The following is a 22,598-nucleotide window of genomic DNA, read 5'->3' as shown; positions in this document are numbered from 1 at the left end:
TCAAAGGCAAACAGGGTCACCACTGGTGACCAGAGGTCTTCAATGGACAGACCCATGCAAAACTAGTCAAAGGCAACAAAGAAAATTCCTCAGAAACAGCAAGAAACAACAGTGAGAAGTGAGTTACAGGAATCTCTTACATTTTCCTACCCAAGAGCCAGTCCCACTAGAAAATTTAAACCCTGAACAGATGCTCTCCCGCTCTCCCACTCCTCACCACTTTGGGGAGTGGGACACCAAATACAGTAAGCAATGAAAATATGTGTCTGGTATTTATTTCCTTATAATTCTTAATTTCAATTCAAGTACTGAATTATTAGTGCTATACTAATTAAGTTCATTTTGGTTGTTTGCACAGATTTGACCAGCTAGTTATGATAAAAATACCCATCTAAATAGAGTTAACAGTGGATAAAAAAATGTAGGTCACCAAAGAAATAAACCATCAACAAATACTGCCAGCTTTCTGTTCGGGAAGCAGTTTCAGCATGAGCCTTTCTTTGCTGTGTTCAGACCCCAATTCCTATATATCAGAGCCTTTAAGCACACACTAGCCTTAAGCACATGCTTAAAAAAGCTTTGCTGCGTTAGGACCTTCCGACTGGCACACAGGACATTTGGGACTGCTTGTAATGTAATCCCCTGTAGTAAGCATGCCCTCTTTTCCAGTGTGAGTGACCCACTCACAAAATTTACGTACAAAACAAAAAGATTATGTAGAAAGAATCGTGTCATATTGTGTCAGTCTAATGATAATGCCCAACATACATCACCTTGTAAACTACAAACGTCCTATGCTCACAAAATGCCATCAAACACAGAAGTTATACCTATGAAAATGAACTACAGTGCAACATACAAAATAAGACTTCAGACTAATACTTGTGAAGCATCAGTCTCTCACATCTGTGCCACAAAGAGCCAATTCACATTATATAGCAATGTGCATATTTTCTAATTAGAATAAACTAATAAAATCTCTAATATTCTCCTCTAAGTTGCCCTTCACATACTGTGAAAATGGTAGAGAGTTTAAGTCATGTGTATTTTTTTTACTTTTAGAAAAGTGTATCAACAAAGGATTTCGTTTTTTTCCCAGAATCATATCTACTAAAATCGGTTTTTATCATCCAAAACTGAAAATAGTCCTCTAAATAAAGTTTTTAGTTAATATCAGTGTTTTGGAGCCTCCCACTGGCAGCCATGACACAGCTGAAGTGAACCATCAGCTGAATCGAGGGTTTATATCCAGCATCAATCACTATTTTGCTTTAAAGGAAATTAGTATTTCTGAGTTTGTATTTTAAATGCAATTTAAAAGATCATAAAGGAAAGAATCCAGCATTTATTGTGTGTCTCCCAGCAGACTATTTAATGTTCAAACATCTACTATGTAAAGGTCAAATGATTTCACTGAATGTAACAGTGACAAAAATATTCTGCAGCACTGAAAAAAACACCAGATGATCAAGGAAAAAGATACGGACCTCAGATCTCACAAGGGTGACAATAAATAATGCAGATTCAGTTCAGTAAGAAAGAAAATTGCAAATTTGTGCCAGGAGAACCAGATTAAGAAAGATAGTGGGCAAAATACACATTACATACTTCTGGCAACATTCTTCATCAAGGCATATTTTAAAGCAATACAGCAAATGAATTTTTATAAAGAAAGCCCAACATTTCTTATACAAATATTGCTTGCATAGAAACTTATTCAGATGGGGAACCTCTGAGGTATTCTGCTGCAGGCAGCAACGTGGATAGTTGAACTCAAACAAAAATCCAGTGTAAATAGTTGTGGTAGTTGTAACACGCAGAGTAAAGCTGCAGTGAGCATTCATTCAGGAATGAGACAGATTACAGGTACAACCAATATAAAAAAAATTTACTCAAATGCTTATCTGAAGCAAGCAGCAAAGGCTAATAGGTACCAATTTATTTTCCATTTTACTGTGGCTTTCCTTCCTTGACATTTACATCAAGTACTTTAGGCTCTCATTGTTTCTAACATAAAGAGCTTCCAAAGTGTGCTATGCCCACCAATTGCTGGTGGCCCTGGCTCTTCCAAGCCAAGATCTCACCACCAACTAAAACAGCTGGAAACAAACCCAAGAGCTGCCTATCAGGCTCTGTGATGTGCTGCCACGGAAGGTAAATTTGGTGGTCACCAATGGCACTTGATCTGGGTTGATCCACTGGATCTCTCCATGGACCAGTGGACAGCAACATCAAAGGCAGGAGGCAGAAATGCAGCTGAGACGAGCAAGAGAGGTTAAAAAAAAATAATCAATATTAAAGTATGTGTAGAGGGAGGAAAACGATGAAGAATTATATGGACAAATGGAAAAAAAAAACCAAACAAAAAAAAAAAACCCAGAGGACAAGGCAACAAAAGGAATACAACACTTACCACACTGAAGTGAAAAGGAATTTTGAGTTGGTGTGGCTTGTTTTGTTTGTTTGTTTGTGTATAACAAAAGAACAAGTCTTGACTTATCTTACATTCTAACACCTAACACCAAACCTGAATTTTGGTAACTTAAGCCAATGTATCTTTAAAAAAGGCTCTGGCTAGATGTTTTGAAAAATCAAAACATATCCAATGAAATAGCAAGATGGAAAATAAGATAAATTGGTATTACATCTGAATGAGATCTCTGCTAGCAAGCTCACCAATAAAACCCAAACAGTGTAGGTGCTACAAAGACATGTAATTTTTACTACTGAATTGCGCTCAGAAACATACATACGTTTTTTTCTGTGCTCAACCAGCTCAACAGCTTGCTTTGCTGAGCATTTTGAAAACCAGTTGTCCCCAAGCAGAACAGTAACCTCATTGGTATGGACAAGTTTTCCTGGCATGAAGGCAAGAGGACCAAAAGGTACCTGTGAAGGGCACAGAAGAAACTGCTGAAAATCACTCATAAAAAAAAAAAAAACTAAACAGTCATTCATGACTAAGTAAAATACAGAGTTAAAGAAATAAAAGTTCTACAGGAGTTGTTTAATAACCAACTCTTCATAAATATTCTAATTATTAGCTCTATTTTAATTTAGTACTGCACTTAGGAAATCAGAAAAGTGGTATTGAACTAGACAAGTCTTTTTGTGGCATAACATTATAGTATAGCTGAATGCTCACATGTAGAACAAATTCACTTAATCCTAACATGTAAACCTTGTTAACAAAAATACTGTCATTTAAGACAACTACACATTTGCTAGTTACATATTTATTTGGCTTTGCTAGAACTTTAAAAATACTTAAATAGGCATAGCCAACTCAAGGATAAGTTGCTTTTCTCAAGGAACTGTCTTGCTATTAGCGAAGTACCCAGAAACCTCAGTCTTAAGTTTGTGTGGTTACTAGAAGGATCAGAGACTGTGCTGAATCTCATTTTATCATTCATTCATTCATCAATATGCAGACCTCAATCTTTGAGTGACACTCCACAAAATAACTTCCATCCTCTAACAACTCTCCAAGAACAATACATAAAACCAGAGTACTTCAGACAGGAGCACATTGGTGATAAACACATTTTATAACTTTAAGAGATGCTTCTTAAAATGGATAACACTCTTAATATGTATTACAATGTATGGGCCTCTGATTTTATGAATCAAGACACCTTACATAGCCCACACTCTACAAATGGTGCCTGGACAAGTCCTATGGCTGAGGAGAAGCCTTGGCCACTGTCACTCCTGTCTCCTGCACCAGCCCCCTTCATTCTTACCCTCTGATCTACTGTCACTCACCTGACTGCATTTGGCCTTCAACCACAAGGAAATTAGGAGACTAAACCAAAACTAAAATGGGAGGTGGCAAAAAGCTAAGAACCACATCCCCATTATTTTTTCTTTCTTAGGGTAAAAAGAGATCTCTTTCAGCAAATTTGTATCTGTTCCTCCTCCTTTGTTCCTCTGCCAGCTTCTTCAGGACAGACACTTGCTTTCTTACTCTGTGCTGAAGTAGAGCACTTGGCCTAGTGGATGTGTTTCCTTGGTAAGTGATTTTCTCTAGCCTCAGTATCCAGGAGGAGATCAATGCTTCAAACTGTTCTCCATCAGGCAGGATCCTGACATTAAGATTATGCAGAATGTGCTTTTAATACATGTAGCCTTTCCTGATTTGGTTTTCAAGTAGCCAACTGCACCATTTGCCTGTTCACTCTTCCCCCAAAATGACGAATGCAAAATTGAAAACATATGACATTATTTGGCTAACAGGACAGAAACTATTTATATACATTTAAAATAACAGATGTGAGTTGCTATTGCTAAACTAAGAATAAGCCCTCTTAAGCCCCACTTTTTCAAGATTGGGATTTTACAGAATAGAATACAGAATACAGACTTAACCAGGTTGGAAAAGACCTTCAAGATCATCAAGTCCAACCTATCACCCAACAATGTCTAATCAACTAAACCATGGCACTAAGTGCCCCATTCAGTCTCTTCTTAAGCACTTCCAGTGATGGTGACTCCACCACCTCCCTGGGCAGCCTGTTTCAATGACCAATCACTCTTTCTGTGAAGAATTTCTTCCTAACATCCAGCCTGCAATCATTCAATCATCAGGGACCTGGGGGTGCTGATTGACAGCTGCCTAAACATGAGCCAGCAGTGTGCCCAGGTGGCCAAGAAGGCAAATAGCATCCTGGCCTGCATCAAGAACAGTGTGGCCAGCAGGAGCAGGGAAGTCATTTTGCTCCTGTACTCTGCACTGGTTAGGCCACACCTTGAGTACTGTGTCCAGTTCTGGGCCCCTCAGTTTAAGAAGGACATTGAGACACTTGAACGTGTCCAGAGAAGGGCAACAAGGCTGGGAAGAGGCCTTCAGCACAAGCCCTACGAGGAGAGGCTGAGGGAGCTGGGATTGTTTAGCCTGGAGAAGAGGAGGCTCAGGGGAGACCTCATTGCTTTCTATAACCACCTGAAAGGTGGTTGTAGCCATGAGGAAGTTGGTCTCTTCTCTCAAGCAACCAGCACCAGAACAAGAGTACAGTCTCAAGCTGCACCAGGGGAAGTTTAGGCTCGAGGTGAGAAGAAAGTTCTTCACTGAGAGAGTCATTTGCCATTGGAATGGGCTGCCCAGGGAGATGGTGGAGTCACCGTCCCTGGAGGTGTTCAAGAGGGGATTGGACGTGGCACTTGGTGCCATGGTTTAGTCATGAGGTCTGTGGTGATAGGTTAGACTTGATGATCTTTGAGGTCTCTTCCAACCTTGGTGATACTGTGATACTGTGATTTTGTTTTACATCATGTGGCCAACATATACCCATTATAAATAGCCTACAAACATCAAATTCAGAGCTGAATCATTAGCACAGGAAAGGGAAACACACTCTGCCCACATGGTAAATGTATTCTGGTGCCATCTTTCTAACAACTCAACTCTATACACCAAGCCAGGCTGCCAAGGAAGAAAGCAGATACTTTGTACTGAAATTAGTTGTTATTGACAGTACAACTTCCATGCCCTTGAAGATATATCTTGACTTGGACCTGAGAAAGGAGGAGGTAGCAAAGAGAGAGAGCAAAGCCAGTTTGGTCAAAATTCTGGTGAAGCACGAGCCAAAAGGGTAAAGTTTACACATGGAGCTGCACAGTTATTAGGGAAGATTCAAAGCATTAGAAAAGATTGCTACGTCAATGTGGAGATTGGTGAAACAAAAATTAGCAGCACCTTTTTATGTGAAATCAATGTTCTAGGGTTTATTTCCATGAATCAGGAAGTACTACAGCCACTTTCTACTCAGGAAATGACTAAGTACTGTAATTCAGTCATAATTATAGTTTTCTATACAATAGATTTACATATCAAACATGTCAAGTTTTGTGTTAGCATTTATGTCATCAGTTCTCAGTTGCAAGTAACACTGTAATTTGTAATGGATTTCAAAGAAAAGAGAAAGAAACAAAAGCAAAGGTTTAACTGTTATCATAGATGTAATGCTACAATGATGTACTACATGGCAACCCAAGTAACACACCACCAATGCAGATACCAAATCACTAAAACTTTTAGCTCATTTTCTTGTGTGAAGCCTACAGTGTACATACCATGATGTCATAGGACAGTTTATCAGGCAATGTACGGAGTCGTTCCTGAAGAGCCTCGTAATCGCTCTCCACCTTCTTCCTGTTGACAAATTCACGTTGATTCAATTTCATATCTAAAGAGTCAATGTTTTTCTGCTAGCAATTCAGCAACACATTAAAAATACCAAAAAATAAACTATTTGACTCTTAAACACATACAGCTGACAGATTAACTCATTTATAAATACTTGGGATGACAAACAGAATAGCTAGATTATTTTAGAATGACATGTTCAAATTGGGACATGGTCATTTTAGATTGTGTACACCTCTTTCTGAATTTGAATCTTTAGGATGCAAAGCATTGGCTCTTTCACTAGGATTTGTCCTATCTCCCTTCATTTAAAGTTTAAGCATTGGCTCTTTCACTAGGATTTGTCCTATCTCCCTTCATTTAAAGTTTAACAGTTGTATCACCATCAGCATTTGGAAAAATAACTGAAAGTACAGTTTGTACTTTATAAAAGGAAAATTCTTCAAAGTATCACTTGGAACAAAGAATTTGTGACCTTGGTTTTGACATAAATAGGCAAAATTTAAATTCTGATTTTCACATAAGTCTGTGCTCCTATCAAGAGTCAACACTCTTTAAAGATGTCTTGACCACCAGAATTCTGTCACATCTTCAATCCCTGACAAGGGACACTACAGGTGAGGAATATCCCTTCTGCTGCTTCTCTATCCAAATCATAATGAGGCTCATGATACATGTTGCTACCCAAGACAGAAATGACTTAGTAAACTTAAGACAAATTATTCCCATGGTAGACACCTGGCTCTTCACAGGACTTTGCAAAATACAGCATTTCAATTGCTGCCAGGATTTTCCTTCGTGTGTAAAAAAAGTAACTATACAGCATCTAAAAAAAGCCTTCTTTTGTGACAACATTTTTAAAGTTTGCCTGGAGAGTCTTTTAATGGATCACTGCCATTGTGAAGATGGTCAGAAATCATCAGCTCCTCCATGAAGTGGCAGGCATATAAATGTCAGGTTTGATGATATTGTTTACTTGTACTTCCAAACAGTAAACATACATATGGCAGTAAATTCTGCAATAAAAGACAACTGAAAACATGGAGCAGCACAGGTAACAGTGCTGACCCAAGATGCAAATTACAGGTTTTCTGAGAATGACTCAGGAAAGCAATTTATAAATGTGCTGAAAAATTAATGTCATAGTTGATAATACAACTCTTGAAATACCATTGATTGTCTTAGATTCATAAGCAGACTGAAATCTTCAGCATTCATTAAGAAAAATTATCTGATACTTCTGTGTTTTGACTCATCTGCTTCTATAGTTGAACTTTGTGGTAATCACGCTGTTTTATACCTCTAGTACCTCATCTTCTAGGTTTCTGATATAGTCCTGAAAGGAAGAATTTAAGTTTTTATGCCACTTGGGCATTAAAACTGAATTCCATATAATCAGTTTACAAAGGATGCTTGCTGCTGCTGCTGCTTTGGTTTGACAGTAGATTTCTCCCAGATGTTTTAGGTAAATTTCTCTGAACACTGTCCACATCAAACTGAAAATATAATTATAAATCATCTCTTTCAAAGAGGAAGGACAAACTTGTGAATCTTAACAAAATTCACCATGACTTTTTTTGGAGGGGAACAACATAGTAACAATAACAATGGATTACTTAGATTACTTAATGCTATTTACAGAATCCAGCCTTTGCCTTGCAGGAATCTATGTGTGAGAAATGGACACTGATGGACTCCAACCACCCACTGAAAAACGATCATGACCTCCAAGCAGAAAGCCTTGCCCATGTCTTAAATGTGAAGCAAAGACTCCATGGGAAGAGAATAATATGAAAATCCTCCCACTCATGGCAGGATTAAACATTCCCATAGGTTCATGGCTGAAAGTCACTCAACGTTTCTTCATTAATCTGTAAAGAAGATAAGGTCTGACTGCTGCCCGTTACTGAATAATCTAATTAGGGTACAGGAGAAATCACTTGCTATGAAAGCTATTTTGCTTTAAAGAGCAAACCATGCTTCTTTTTTAGAGTGGGACTAGTGCCCCTTGCTGATCAAAACTCCACCACAGAAAATCTCTAAAAATGTGGTCACATCCTGAACTGGATCATTGAGAAAGAGAAAACAAAAATTAATCCTTTTAATTAATTAGCCTGAAATAGCATTACTTAAGGAAGGAAGCTGACCACCTTCTTCATCTACAGCTCTGCAGTGTGCCATGCTATGCTCAGTCCCAGTACACACTGAAGAACCAAAGTGAACAGGAGGGATGAATATTGAGAGTCAAACTACAAGCATGTCTGAAGGGGAAACATATGTGTAGATGTTTAATCTCATATCAAATCCATTATTGGATTCATGGCTTTAGAAATATATTTCCAAAAGTATACTATAAAATGAAAAAGAAAAGAATTTAATGGAAATACACTGAGGCTGAGCATTTAAAAGCCCTATTGTTATTCACCCAATTCCATTTAACAGTCTTCTGTGTCACTGACTATTTAAAAGGTCTTATATGAACAAATTACTCAGCTGAAACAAGAGCATTCAATTCTTGCACAATCAAGATCTAGACAGGGTTCTAAATTTTAAATAAAATTTTAGAAAGCAAAGACTGTATAGATGATATATAAACTGCTTTTCTACATAACAAGGTATCAGTAAGTTAAGGTTTTCTTTTTGACATTATGTGTCCAAAACCTCCAAGTTCATGGGGCCATGGCCAGAGTTTGCACAAAAGCAAACACACAAGCCACTCCTACTTCCACAGCCTAACCCTCCCTTCCCCACTCCACAAGCCTCAGCCATTTTTATAAGAGGAAATAACTGTCACAACTTTCAAAACTTTTCATAAACTGTTCAAATCTTAAAACTTTCTTTCAATTAGGCTATTTGTAAAAAATACTGCCTCTTAGTGAAAGAATGCACGTGCACAATTTCACACAGGACCAAACAGGCATGGACACTGCAAAGCTCCTGAAAAAGTATGTGTGCTGGGGATATTCTGCCTGGCTTCACCACAGCAGCACCAGTAAGCACTTCAATAATATTTCCCTTATTGAAAATTAATGCAGTCTCTGAATTTTAAACATAAATGAAACATATTAGTTTTAGATTACTTTTGCGAGCCAATAGTCAGAATTTAATATGATGATGTGTATAGATTGCCTTGATTTTTTTTCCCTCTTATCCAGTGCTTGCAGCCTATGTGCATTTAAACTAAAAACATTTGATACACACTAAATATAAATTATTTGCTTGGAGATCTTTCAGGCATGAAGAAAAAGCCTCTTAAAATAAATTTAAAATATTATATGCTTGATGGTGTATAACCAAAGGTTTAATCTCACCACTAAAGGGGCAGTTGCTGTGATTCTGCAATAACCCTGCAGACAATAATCAAGACAGCTCCTGTTGTTCTCTCAGTAAAATCATGGTAAACACAGCATGGATATATTGTAATTTGATATCTGTAAGATCAACTGTTATATCTCACAGTAACTCATAATATAAGATTTCATTCACCGTTAAATGTACATTTTCCTCAGATGTCATAGAAAACTATTATTTACTAAGCATGCTTTCTATTAACCATAGATTGCCAACAGAGAAAGAAGTGCCCAGAGATAATTTTTTTACATAACAAACCATTTTTTCTACACATCACAAACTAAGCTTTCTCACATACTTTACTGGGGGGAAATAAACAGGGAAACATTACTTTCACATTGTTTTAGCACACAGAGGGGGTAAGTAGAATTTCCCTACTTGCTTCATAGTTAGAAAGAAGAATAATTAATTCTGTCCTGGAAGAACCTTTTCACCACTTGGCAAATTCAGCATTCACCCACAAGATTATTCTGGGGAAAATGACAAATGAGCTAGGTATTTAAAACAGAAGTACAATCACTAAGGCTCAGTGTATTTGTGATTTAAAGTAACGATATCAGTGGAAAATATACACATTTGAGTATATTGCATCAATTCTGAGCTATCACTAACCGTAATTCCCAAAACACGCTAGTAGGATTTGTCTATCATGAGAATAAATAGCAATGCTTAACTAAAATATAACTAGGTTACTGATCAGTATTTTAGGCATGTAATTAAACATTTTTCACTTACCAGTGCTGGATTTTTTCTTGGCAGCTAGTGACCACCTGTCATCAAAACAGATAACTACTCATGAAAAAACAAGGCTAAGCACACAGCTGCAATGTCAATGCATCAGAAACTAGAACAGTAGCTTTACAGATTTTGCAGTGTCTCTATATACATTTTTATTTGTCAGTGCAAAGGCATCTGAATGGTAGTTCTCAGGCAGCACACTTTATCACACACTAATGCAGACTGATAACCACAAAAAAAATTACAGCTTTTCAATTCGTATTTTGGTACAATACCTGCTCCATAACTATTAGGTGACACACGATGTAAGATAAGTAGTAGTTTGTGCAATCTGCAGATCTATTTTCAGTGTTACATGTTTGCAGAGTAAGGAAACAACATAAATTACAACAAGACATCAATGTAACTTCCATACTCAGTCATTAAAAAACAAAAACAAATGAACCCCACAGCACCAAAAAGCATTCTTTTCTTTTCTTTATCAGCACATCAACAAATGTTTCCACTGGCTGTTTCAATCTGAAAAAAGAACAAATTAATTTTGTGGTGTTTAAATACAAGGATATTTGAGACTATTATGGGCTACTGGCTTCCCTTCAGTTCTTTCTGGATGTCACAAAAAAAAAAAAAGAAGTTATATCTGAGTATCCCACATTTTCTTTATGCCACAGGCATTCCCAAGAAACCCAAAGTAATTTACAAAACAAAGCACATTGTTAAGATCAAGTATTTCTTTTTGCTTTCTTAACTGCATTTTTTTAGACTGTGACATAGCAAACAGACAAGATGCTGAAACCTGTGACCTTCTCTGCCATAATTACGTGGAGATTTTGTCTTTCAAAACATATCCTGATCTCTGAATAATGGTTACCAAAAATATAACACAAACAATTTCATTCAATTATATGAAATGCAATGAAGCCATGAGGCAATTAAGGATGTCTAGACATCTTCTCGGTATAAGGATTTTCTAGATTCTTTTTTTTTTCCACTTATTTCATTTTCCTATAGCCAAAATAATGCCAACATTTGAAAGCAATTAATGAGAAAACTTGCAGAAAAACCAGTAACATACATCCACATACCACGGAAATCACTGGAGCAGATAATTTTTTATTATTTTTTTGCCAAACAATGGAATGAAAGAAGACTTTTTCTTAGTGTTATGTGCAGATATTACAGAACAGATCTCAGGCCCTGCACTTTCTACTCATGCAAGGGTAAAAACCAACGGGACTACTTTGTGAGCTAATCATTCTTTAAACAGAGTAATGTACATAAATGAAAAAGATCAGCTCTGCATTTGTGGTTATGCTATTTCGTAATCCGCCAGGAAGCTCAGCCAGGTAGCTCATTCTGCAGAAGCCAAGTTTAAATCTATCATTTGCTTTAAACTCCTATAAATCAAATGCCTGCCAAATATTTTCCTTAATGTTCTAACTATTTTTAGGGTTAAGAGTAAATACACAGACATCCATATGACATCAACACAAAAATCTAATTCATACTATTAAGATCATTAAAGAGCAAAGTTTCCAAAAAAGGTATAAATCATACAGCACAGTTAACATTTGAAAATAATGCTAACACACAATAAAGCCCACCACTAACAACTGGAAGAGGCAGAGCCTATTCTACAAACATCCTTCGCTCCTTCAGATTTGGTAGTGATTGTGAAGTATGCAACATAATTGAGCATACAAAAATTTTTATTAAATCCTTTAAGAAAGTTTCAGTTTAATTGTCCCATTACAGATGAAGATGGAAAAGGCAGGAAGCTTTCCATTCCCAATACATGACTTTCCATGCATGAAGTGAGCTAAAAGCACAAAAAGAAAAGCCCTGCAAACCGTAAGAGCAGCATGTTCATTAACCTCTACATGATAATCCTTTCGTAGCTGCATATTAACTAGTTACATATTCATAATCATTTACATTATTTAGAGGACCTTCTATGAAAATTTCCAGGCTATATCCATTAGCTACAATGTTAAAGGTTACACAAGATAGTCTACTTAATGTTTCCAGGAAGCTTTTTTAATTAGTAAATATGTAAATTGAGCACATATGCTTCTTATGTTTTTAAAACATAGTCCATCAGTAAAACAGCATAGGAACATATGCTGTTTCCATCACCCTTTATCCCCTTTACAAAAATGAAGAAAAGAAAAAAATCAATACCACCAATCAATTTTAATTTAATTCTTCTTCTTTGATATAATCTCTCTTGAAGGGATACTAAAGGGTGGAACCAACGACAAATCTTTTTGTTTCAGTGGCCAGAACAAAATGAGGCTTTCTACCGTGGTGCTAAAAAACACCACCTTAAAAATGTTTCAGGCTGCAGTTCTGGAACTGAACTCTATTAAAAAGAGAGAAAATAAATATTGAAAAACAGATGGAGATCAATTATGCATACGTCTTTTATTAGGTCAGTCCCACTGTTTGGATAACAACCGATCTTATCACAGCAAAGAAACAAATAGATAAATATATAAAGAAATCTTTGATACTTTAGGCCTTTAATCAAACACAGGAAAATCATTAGTCTATCTTCTGCACATAATTTATATCTAGAATTACAATTCAAGAATTAGAATTTCTTCCAGGGTAAATAAAACAAATGACCTGTTTGTTTGTTCATTTGAGCTCAATTTGTCTGGACACCTTGTGCCACCAACTAAGCATTACTTTTAACACATCGTGGTCTTGGTGCAAGTGGTATCAACGAACTCTAAATTCTCCCCTTTCAGGCATAAAAATACATGCATTTGTGAATGCATGTGCTTATCAATAGCTTATCTACATACTAAAGTATTTATTAAACTACTTTTGCAGCAAATACCTAATCACAAGCCTAGTTATTAAACAGGATCCACCGCTGGAAAACACAGTCTTAAAATAAAGCAAATGGGGAACTATGTCACTTCCATTTCCTCCAAAGGCAACTTGTTAAAATTAAGTGCTCTTTTGGCTCCTGACTGGACAGAGCCATGCACAGGAGCTCCATGAGTGGCCTTCTTGGCACAGCCCTAGGAAGGCACACCTCTGTGCATCTGTAACCCAATGCACAATTCCATTTGGATTAAAAACCAAACCATTACAGCAAGTTACTACACACTGTTCTGCTCTCATCACTACTAAATTGAGCTATTTAAAGGGAAGCAAACACTGATGCTTTTAGGGAATCTCTTGTTTCTAGGCGTCACAAGCAGAGTCACAGCACAGCAGAACAATCAGCTTTAGTCCTATCATCAATTCCCAGGTGACTCCAACGCTACTGTGCTGATCTGAACACAGGGCAGTTTGCAAGATAGTGCCTCCAAATCACCCCAAACAATTTGTATCATAGAGCCAAAGACTTCTTCAGCTGTCTGAAGGCAGAAAATTCCTTTTGTCCACAACATTTTCTCACTTTAAAATAATTTGTATTGCACCTTCTCTGTGATCTCCCAACTGAAGAGCTCAAAACCTTTCCCATTAATTGAAGTATAGACCACTATGGAAACACACTGCACTGACTTTGCAGGCCAAGTTAACCACCACCATCAGTCAGAAACAGGGCTAGAAACAAGCCAGACATCCTGACTCAGCAGCCAGACACCACAATTACATGCAATGTTTCCTTGGAATGAAGTCAGGTAAGAAGGATACTGCAGTATGAAGCTGATTCTCATCCATACATGCCCATGAATCTCTAACTTGTTCCACATTACCCCACCTTTCTCCAGCAGGTTTCACCTCACAAACAAGGGCATCTCTTCCTTCCACCTCATTTTTCATCACCTGTTGCTTCTGCACATGCTCCCACTACTAAGAGCTAAATATAATTCTCTGTGGGGTTTCTGATTATCAGTGTGGCACACAGATAGTTCTGCTCTCCTCTCCAAGATTATTTTCTCCAAGGTGGAATGAATACATGCAAATATCTCTACTAAGCAGAGACAGCTGCCCACAAAGGTGATGGTTTTAGCACACTGAGAGTATCTCCTCTCTCTCTCATCTGTCTAAATAGCAATAAGGCAAATTGTCTAGTCAGAATTTTATTTATGTCTCAGCTCATTAAAAACTACAAGCAACAGAGCCAATGCCAGTCTCATCTGTAGAAAGTTTTTGGTACCAATGCTAAACCTGTAACCAAGACACAGAGTTGTGTTCAAATCTCAAGAACTAGAAATGATTTTTTTTAAGATAAAAGATAATTTCAATGAAAATAAAAATGCCACATCAGATTAGGAAGAGTTTCTAAATCACTGAGAGTCTGTTCCCACACTTGCAGGTATTGAAGATGGAAATATGCATCACAGCACAAAAACAAAGCTTTCAATTAAACAAAATGCAAGTTTGGCATCTATGAGGCCAAGTAAATGTGCTGTTTCTACATGCATACTTCAGTAATTTGCTTCAAAACTGTGGTTCACAATGTGGCTGGTCTTCTGAAATTAGAAGCTAGGGACACAGATCTAATCCCAGCTCTGATTCTATTTCTTCTATATGGCCTTGAGCGAATCACAACCTCTCAGTCTACATTTCTTCATCTGCAAAATGGGGATAATAGTATTAACCTACCCACCTCAGAGTGTTTAATGATGATTAATTAATGTGAGAAAAGCACTCTAAAGATGTAAGAGCACTATATAAGTGATAAAGCATTATTTACCACTTGAAAAGTAATCTGAATAAAATCAGATATGCAAGTAATTTGTTTACATGTAGCAATAATATAATTTGTGACTATTTAATCTTGAATTAGTCTCACTTTAAACATCCCTTTCAATCACATTTCCAGTTACTTAGGGAAAAATGACAGTATGGAATACTTTTTGTGGAAGCAGAGCAAGTAATGAGGTGGTAATTAAAGTAAGGTTCTAATAAAGTCTAAAATCAATGATTTGCCTTCAGGACACTGTCCCTGCCATTTGGGAATGTGTAAATATCTCAGTTTCGACCTTGGTTCTGTTGCTCAAAACCTTCCATGAACTACAGTGGAAGTCTATGCTAGCTTTCCAAAATGCAGATCCACGTTCACAAGACTCATGAAAAATCCAAGATAATTTCCACTACTGACCTAATTCAGATGACTCCAACTCTGCACAGCTTTAACTGCTTAACCTTCTACATTCAAGTATTTACTGCAGTTGATATATGCTCACAAGCTGCCTTCATCTGTAAATGTTTGCAGTACCAAAACCCACTCTGTCATGCAACTCATGCATTAGATTTCTCTGTTGCACACCCAAACCCTAGAAGTTTACCAATGAAATAACCAGCTCACAATACGACTTTACATTGCAGAAGAACACTAATGGGTGGTCAAATATTTGATCATCTCTTGGTAACAAGGATGTAACAAGCCACACACAAAATAAACATTTTAAATTAATTTACTTTTTCTTTTTTGCTCTAGGAAACTATACAGCACTTGCCTAAAACACTGCAATCACTGATGGAGAAAGAGAGAATTAACATTTGCACAATTGTTTTTCCCAGAGCCCCATTTTCAATCAAAAAAAATGAAATAAAACTATTAAAAGTTCTTCAGTCTGTTGGCACATTGTATGATCTAATGGAAAAGGAAGAAAGCATTTCTGAGCTCTCACATTAATTTATTAAATCATATTACACAAAAACACTGCATTTCAACAAATTATTAACATATATCCCCCTTTGGGTGAAAACTTTTGCCTTTTGAGGAAATGTGTTTGGGAAGAATACTGAAGGAAGAGAGAGACTGAAAGAAAACTGAATCACGGCAAACATTTCTTTCTAAAGGAAAAAATATTTTGAAATCTAAGCACCATTTTCATCTTTCTCTACAATAAATCCAGTGAGGGTCTACTATTTTATATACTGATTCTGCAAAACACCCAGGTGGGTTTGGCATCTCACTTCTGCAAAAAAAAAAAATAAAAGATAGTAGTACATAACCCAATTTATCAATAAATAAAACCTGAGTTCTGATTTTTGTGATTTTCATGAGCTTAAAAATTCTACTTGAAACTTCTTACGAATTATGAAGCAGACATGAAATGCCTCATCTCTTCCTTGCCAGCTTGTAAATTCTTCCCTCTCAAAACTGTTTTATGTTGTGACCACTGTTGTGGTTATTGATCATACAGACAAATGACTTAAGTTACCCTGGAAGAAGAGTGGCACTTGTAAGCAGGGCAGCCCACTCTCCTATGATGCCAGCCAGGCAGGGCCTGCACCCTACTTCCTCACTTTTAACCATGAGTTCCCAACACCTTTATGCTGTTTTGCTGCTTACCAGTGCTCTCTGGTAGTCATTTCAATCCACAGAGCAAGAAAACACCCCAAAGGTAGCAAGACATTTTCCACTAGGTGAGTTTGAGTTTATTTGGCTCTGAACCAACTGAACTGGTGCAAGCAAGGAACAAATTGGAGAAAGGTCTCATCTTTCTCTGGTAGCAAGTCAGTATCCATGTCATGCGATTTCATCTTGAGACAGAGCTAAGGAACTTCAAATATTTTAGCTCATTTTAGGTAAACATATTTGTGTGGCTATACTATATCCAAGCCAGCTCAGGCCCCAAGACAGCAGCAGACCAACATAAGCATAGAACTCCCACAACCTAACACACTGAACATCTCAAGCAGGTTCTGCAAGCTTTGATGCATTCTATGGCAACAGCTGTACTGCTAGCAATATCTGAGTTAACTACCTGGCTTAAAAGTGATGTAAGCCATAGTACTTGCTTCACAGACTGTGTACTTCCTTCAGTACTTGCTTCAGGCTGTGTGTGGTTCAACATTTAGCTACAGTTCTGAGTAAACATTCTCCCCTGTCTACAGCCATTCAGTTCCACCATCTTATCCTTCCAACTCTGTCACAGTCTGCTGGCAGACCTTTGTGATGCTGCACAACCAACCACATTAAGGAACCACACTGGCTGAAAAATAATTCAGGAAGAAAAAAAGAAGCAAAAAAAGCCAACAACAAAGTTTGGGTTTAAGCTGGGTCCCAAACCCAGGTCCCTGTCCAGTGTCATAAAGCAGTAAAAAAAAAATCCCTAAGATTAGAAAATTGTTCATCAAATTAAAGTCCTCTTCTTCCTAGACAACATATATGACCATTAATGACATTTCTGAACACGTGACTGAGACAGTTGCTCAGAACTGCTCTAACTTGTGCCACAGCTGAAAGGGCAGTCCAGATTTACCCATCACTGGCTCTGCATTTCCCTGTCACATTGGTGCTGGCAGCTGACAGACTTGTCCATTCCAGAATAAAGGCAATACTCTTTAAGTTATTTTGTGAATAGTCTGACTTTAATTACCATTAAAAAAACATTTCACAATTCTTGAAACTAATGAAAACATAGATGAATACTGACTACAAAAAGTAGAAGTGATGACCAATTAGTACTGGAGGAACACAGTACCACATTAAAATCTTCCAGGTAATGACTGAATTAGCCCTTTTACATGAAAACAGTACATGAGAAAACATTATTGGAATGCACCATTAAAGAAAAAAGCACTGGACAAGGCTGAGTGGATGTCATCAAGACCTTCTAAACAGGCAGCTGTCCAGGCACCTTTTAGAAAAGGGAGGTCCTTTTAAAAAGAAGCATGTTAAACCAAGTTCCAGACACTCTGTTAACTTTTCTCAGTTACCATGCAGTATGACATCCTGCTGTGCTAGTGTCTCATATCCAGGCATTCTCTAGATTCTGTTAACTTGGATGCAGGCTGGAGAATGTGCAATACGCTGAGACACACTGAAGTAAAAAAGCACACTGAGGCTCATCTGCTGAGTCCACAGGCAAGCAGTTCCAGACTCCCAGTGGCTCCTGCAACAACATGAAGTGTGCAAGACCTCCTCGCTCTTTTTCAGACTGCAGGAACAGCCTTAAAGCTGCCAAGTTGCTGACTTCATAGCACAGATATTACTTGGAAAAGATTTTAACAGGAGCAGCCAGACACAGAAATAATTCATATAAGAATAAAAGAAAACAATTTACAAGAGTCTAAGTTTAGGAGTCTTTGTTTCCCCATAACCCACCCACAAGTTGTTTACCTCTTTAAAACTGCAAGTGCCTATGATTTTGAAAACAATTTGGAAACTAAAGATCATGCAGCTCCATCATTGAAAATCGTAACAACCGAGAGTATGTCACAGTACACAGTGGCCACAAAATTTAACTGTGCTTTGTCACTTTTTTTGTCCTAATTTTCCTAAAAAGAAAATTTAAAAATTGTATTTGTCAGTGCAATGAAAGAGAAAGAAAAAGAAAAAAAAATATCATATTGCAAGCTAACACTGGAATCCTTTAGATTCTCCATGCCTGTGTTTGCACTCTACCAACATCTCTTGGGTCTAATTGGTTCTGTAATGCTTCCCATTATGCCTCTCTTCATTGCATTGCTTAGAAACTATAGAATGTATCAACCCACTGTAAATTCACTGCCTATACATGTCTTACCAATCATACAGACCCAACCTGTTAACTTCCTATCAGTTAGTAATCCCACGGGATTGTAGGAGTAAATGTATATTAAATATGATGTTTAAATGCAGGCTCTATAGCATGAGAATCCACCTATTTAAATATTCATTTTATAATTCCAGGACCAACATGCAATAGATTTAACACAGTATTTTCAGCTAACATATATTGCTTTTGCAAGTAATCCACGATACATATGTTATATTCTTCTTACAGAAATATTCAAAACTTTACAGAGGCACTGTGCTTCCAATGATGGTCTTTATCATGAAAATTACTAGATATTCTTCTATAATTTATCCCCAAGATACACATTCTAAGTCATGTTTTTATACAAAGTGCCTTTAGTGGGAGCACTGAAAATTGCTTTTAACAGTTTGGTCTTACTATCACTACAAATTAACAAGATGAAATCTGTCCAACAGGCGAGCAGTCCTAAATAAGAATTAAAATTACTTTTCACCAGGGGTCCTCAACCTGGATGTTGCAGCCTCAATCAGATTAAAGATAGAAAGTCATGAACATCCTGTTCTTTTAATATTTTTCAAAAGGAAGGAAGCTGCAGTTCACATGTTCTCCAGAACAGCTCTTTAACACTTAAAACCTCAAACTCGTAGCTGAACCAGGGTTGTACAACGGTCTTATTGTTAAAACAATCAGCTGCAATTCAAGTATTACCTTTAATTCTGCGGACAGATAGATAATGCTGTATTTCACCATTACATTAAAGGTTGCCTTCAGACTAATGGGAATAAATAGTTTTCTTCTTACTTAATCAAGCGTCACTAGGAAAGCACAATATCACAGTAATTAAAAGAAATATATGTGTCTGCTCAGATGCCAGTATATATAGATATAGTTCTGGCTAAGTAACTTCATTATTTGTTACGATGCTCACACTATGATTACTAGTTTACCAAAGTCCTGGATAACTAATTCTCCCTCATCTTTGTGCCAAGACCGCAACATGAGCCTTCAACTTCAGTTTTGTGAGAAACATATCCATCTCTGGAAAGCAGCAGCTGAAAAGACCTTCTCCATCTTAAAATACAATATTTTCGTAACTGAAAATACTATTGTAATCTAATTATATATATTCATTGTACAGGATTATCTACTATATCTTTATCATGAGACTCCATTGTAACCAAGATCTGTAGTTCTTTAGTATAATTTCATATTGAAGCTGAAGTGTTCCATATTTTTTTTAGCCAATTTGAAGAAATTATGTAAAGTTTCTCTATGATAAAATACCATTTTGGTACATCAGCCTAACAGAGGCTTAATTAATGGTCTCCTGGGTCCCTTTTCCACTGGAACCAATCTGTTTAAGAATGTTAAACTTGCTTACAGAGGGGTGTAACCATGAACCAGGAATAATTCTGTGTGGTTAGGACTGACATATGCTTACACATTACACTTGATTGACACTAATGCACCAGAAAAATTATTCTTCACCAAATTCTACCACCTTGAAAATTAACTGAAGGAGCTGAAGCAGAGAAGTTACTATCACCATTTATTGGTATAATGGGCTACTATCAGCACAGAATGAACAATATACAATATTTCATCAGATCCTCTTACTGTTCATCCACATTGGTCAGTTGGTTAAACAGATCTTTTAGCAATGAATAGTGTGCTATTCAGTAGACACATTTTTGCACACAGCCAGCCAGACAAGGCATTTTTTACACCATGGACTGTCTTATTGAGTTTTCTTACTCTTATTAAGAGTTTTCTTACTCTTATCTAAACCAGCATGTGAAAAAAAAATACAAACTCTCTCATGGGCATCAGCTCTAATGGGCATCTTAGAAAGAGCTTTAAATTTTTTTAATCATATGAGACAATAAGAATACAAAAGGTGTGCAGTCTGGGCAAACGCATTTGTGCCAATAACACACTGCATATAACTACAAGTTCCACAGTGACTCCTGCACCCACACAGAGCTCACCACAAGACTGGGACCTATGAGCCCCAAGCTGCACTAGTTAAACTAACAGGGACCACATATCTGGGACTAGGAGTATATTCTGTTTGAGAAACAGATCTTGACTTCTGTATTATAGCCTCTGAACTCTCGGCAGTGATTTCTGCAGAAGAGTTGGTTCTACCCATTTAAACATAATGGGCCCTATCCATTTCAAACGTAATCACTACTTTTCAAAGCAAGTCATAAACAAGTAATTTTTGATGCACTCGCTCTTCTAGTTGGCCCATGAGATGACTCAGTTCAGCGACATCTGCCGAAGGCCTACCTGCGGGACCATGTGTTTTAAAAGTGTGTGACTGTCTGACTGGAAAAAAACCACCGAGAAGCGGAAGGACGGTGGAAAGCAGGCCTTCAAGAGAGCTGTGTGCGCACGCTGCGCTCTTATGCAACGTTAACGGTCTGCAAGGCATGTTAGAGCAAGCGCTCGGCCAGCAGAGCGCAGGGTGTGCTAAAGCAGGCCCGGCGCCTCGCCAGGGCGCACACAGGCTTCACTCCTGTCAACTCCTGGACAGCTGCCTGACGAGTGGCGTTTTAAAGGGCCTTTAGGAAACGCCACCGCTGCCTGACATACTAAGGGGTTGGGCCCGGCCCGGCCCTTCTCCCCGTGGACGCGGTCTCATAGAGAGCTGGCAGGGTCGCGCCGGCCTGGCCCGTTCCCGGGGATGATCCGAGTGCTCCCAGCCTCGGCCCACCGGGGAACAACGGCCGCCGCGACCCGCCTTGACCGCAAACCGTGACGTCAGTGCCGTCACGTGCCCGCCCGCTGCACGCAGGCCCCGGCGCGTGCCGCCCGGGGGCCACCGCCCCCTTCCCCCCCCCCCAACCCCCGGGAGCCGCCACCACCGCCCCCCCCACCCCGCCCGCCGGCCCGAGGCCCGAGCCCAAGCCCCCCTCTTCACGCTGCGGCCCGGGCCGACCCGGCGGCCGCGGCCTTTACCTTTTCCTGCTCCTGCCGGAGGCGGCCCACCAGCGCTGGGGTGAGCGGCGACGCGCCGCCGGGGGCCTCCATACCCGCCGGGCCGACACTCTCGGGGGGAACCGCTTCGAGAATCGGAGGGGCGGCGAAAGGGGAAGGCGGCCTGGCCGGGCCGGGCCGATCTCAGCAGGGCGAATGAGTCCTATAGAAATGTTTGTGGAGGACGAAGCGCCGGCTCCAGAGCCGCATCCACGCGGGGGCCGTCGCCACCTGGGCCCGGGGCGCCGCTGCCGGGGGAAGCATCTCACACTCGCATTCTGGGCCGCGCCACCGCCTGGGCCCGGCTCCCGCTGCGCCGGCGGGCCGGGAGAGCGCCGGCAGCTCGGTGCCGGCCGCCGCCTGCCGCCGCCTGCCTGCTGCACTCTGGGTAGCCAGCCAGCCCGCCAGGCGGCCCGCCGCGCCCGCGGGAGGCACCCGGCTGCGAGCCGCGAGAGGCGGGCGCTCCCCACCCCCTGCCCGGCCCGGCGGCGCGCCGCTGCCGCCGGCCCCGGCAACTCCCCCCGCTGCCGCGATGGGCTGAGGGCGGGGGGCACGGCCACGACCTCCCGAGCCCCACGGCGGGGTCTGGCAACCCGCCTGGGGGCGATGGGCGGCTGCGCCCAGGGCACGGCCTGTGTCTACGCCTACCGCCCGCGCCCTGGCGTCCTTGGTGCTGCGGCCCGGCTGCTCCGGGTCCTGCCTTTGGTAGGAGCACAGGCCCAGGGCACGTAGGCCTTTGGTTCGGAAAACCGAACCGTGATCTCAATGGTAGTGTGATCGGCCTACACGAAACGAATACGTTTTTTGTAACAGGGCAGTGGTGTCACAATTACTAATCCTGGCATGCCCACTCTGCAGAATCTACATTGTTAGAACATCTGACAGTGAATAAACACGAGGGTGCTACGACCTGAAGGACTGGACTGCAAAATGTTTTTAGA

General features: G+C 39.5%; 1 protein-coding gene across 1 annotated transcript in view; it reads right to left on the bottom strand.

Annotated features, from left to right (window-relative positions):
- The window catches only part of URI1 (URI1 prefoldin like chaperone), a 42,140-nt gene extending 20,093 nt beyond the window's left edge, over positions 1 to 22,047 (bottom strand). The window contains exons 1-4 of the mRNA XM_068150620.1: positions 21,640 to 22,047; positions 10,232 to 10,266; positions 6,073 to 6,151; positions 2,754 to 2,889 (exon numbers count right to left, since the gene is read on the bottom strand). Coding sequence (XP_068006721.1) covers positions 2,754 to 2,889; positions 6,073 to 6,151; positions 10,232 to 10,266; positions 21,640 to 21,711 — 322 coding nt within the window. The 5' untranslated portion in view covers positions 21,712 to 22,047. The remainder of the gene's footprint in view (positions 1 to 2,753; positions 2,890 to 6,072; positions 6,152 to 10,231; positions 10,267 to 21,639) is intronic.
- Positions 22,048 to 22,598: the final 551 nt, after the last annotated feature.

This window comes from Melanerpes formicivorus, unplaced genomic scaffold (assembly GCF_026170545.1).
Source record: "Melanerpes formicivorus ecotype bairdi unplaced genomic scaffold, bMelFor1.0.p_v2 SCAF_20, whole genome shotgun sequence".
NCBI lineage: Eukaryota > Metazoa > Chordata > Aves > Piciformes > Picidae > Melanerpes > Melanerpes formicivorus.
The sequence above is the reverse complement of the archived record's forward strand: the minus strand, read 5'-3'. Positions and strand labels throughout refer to the sequence as shown.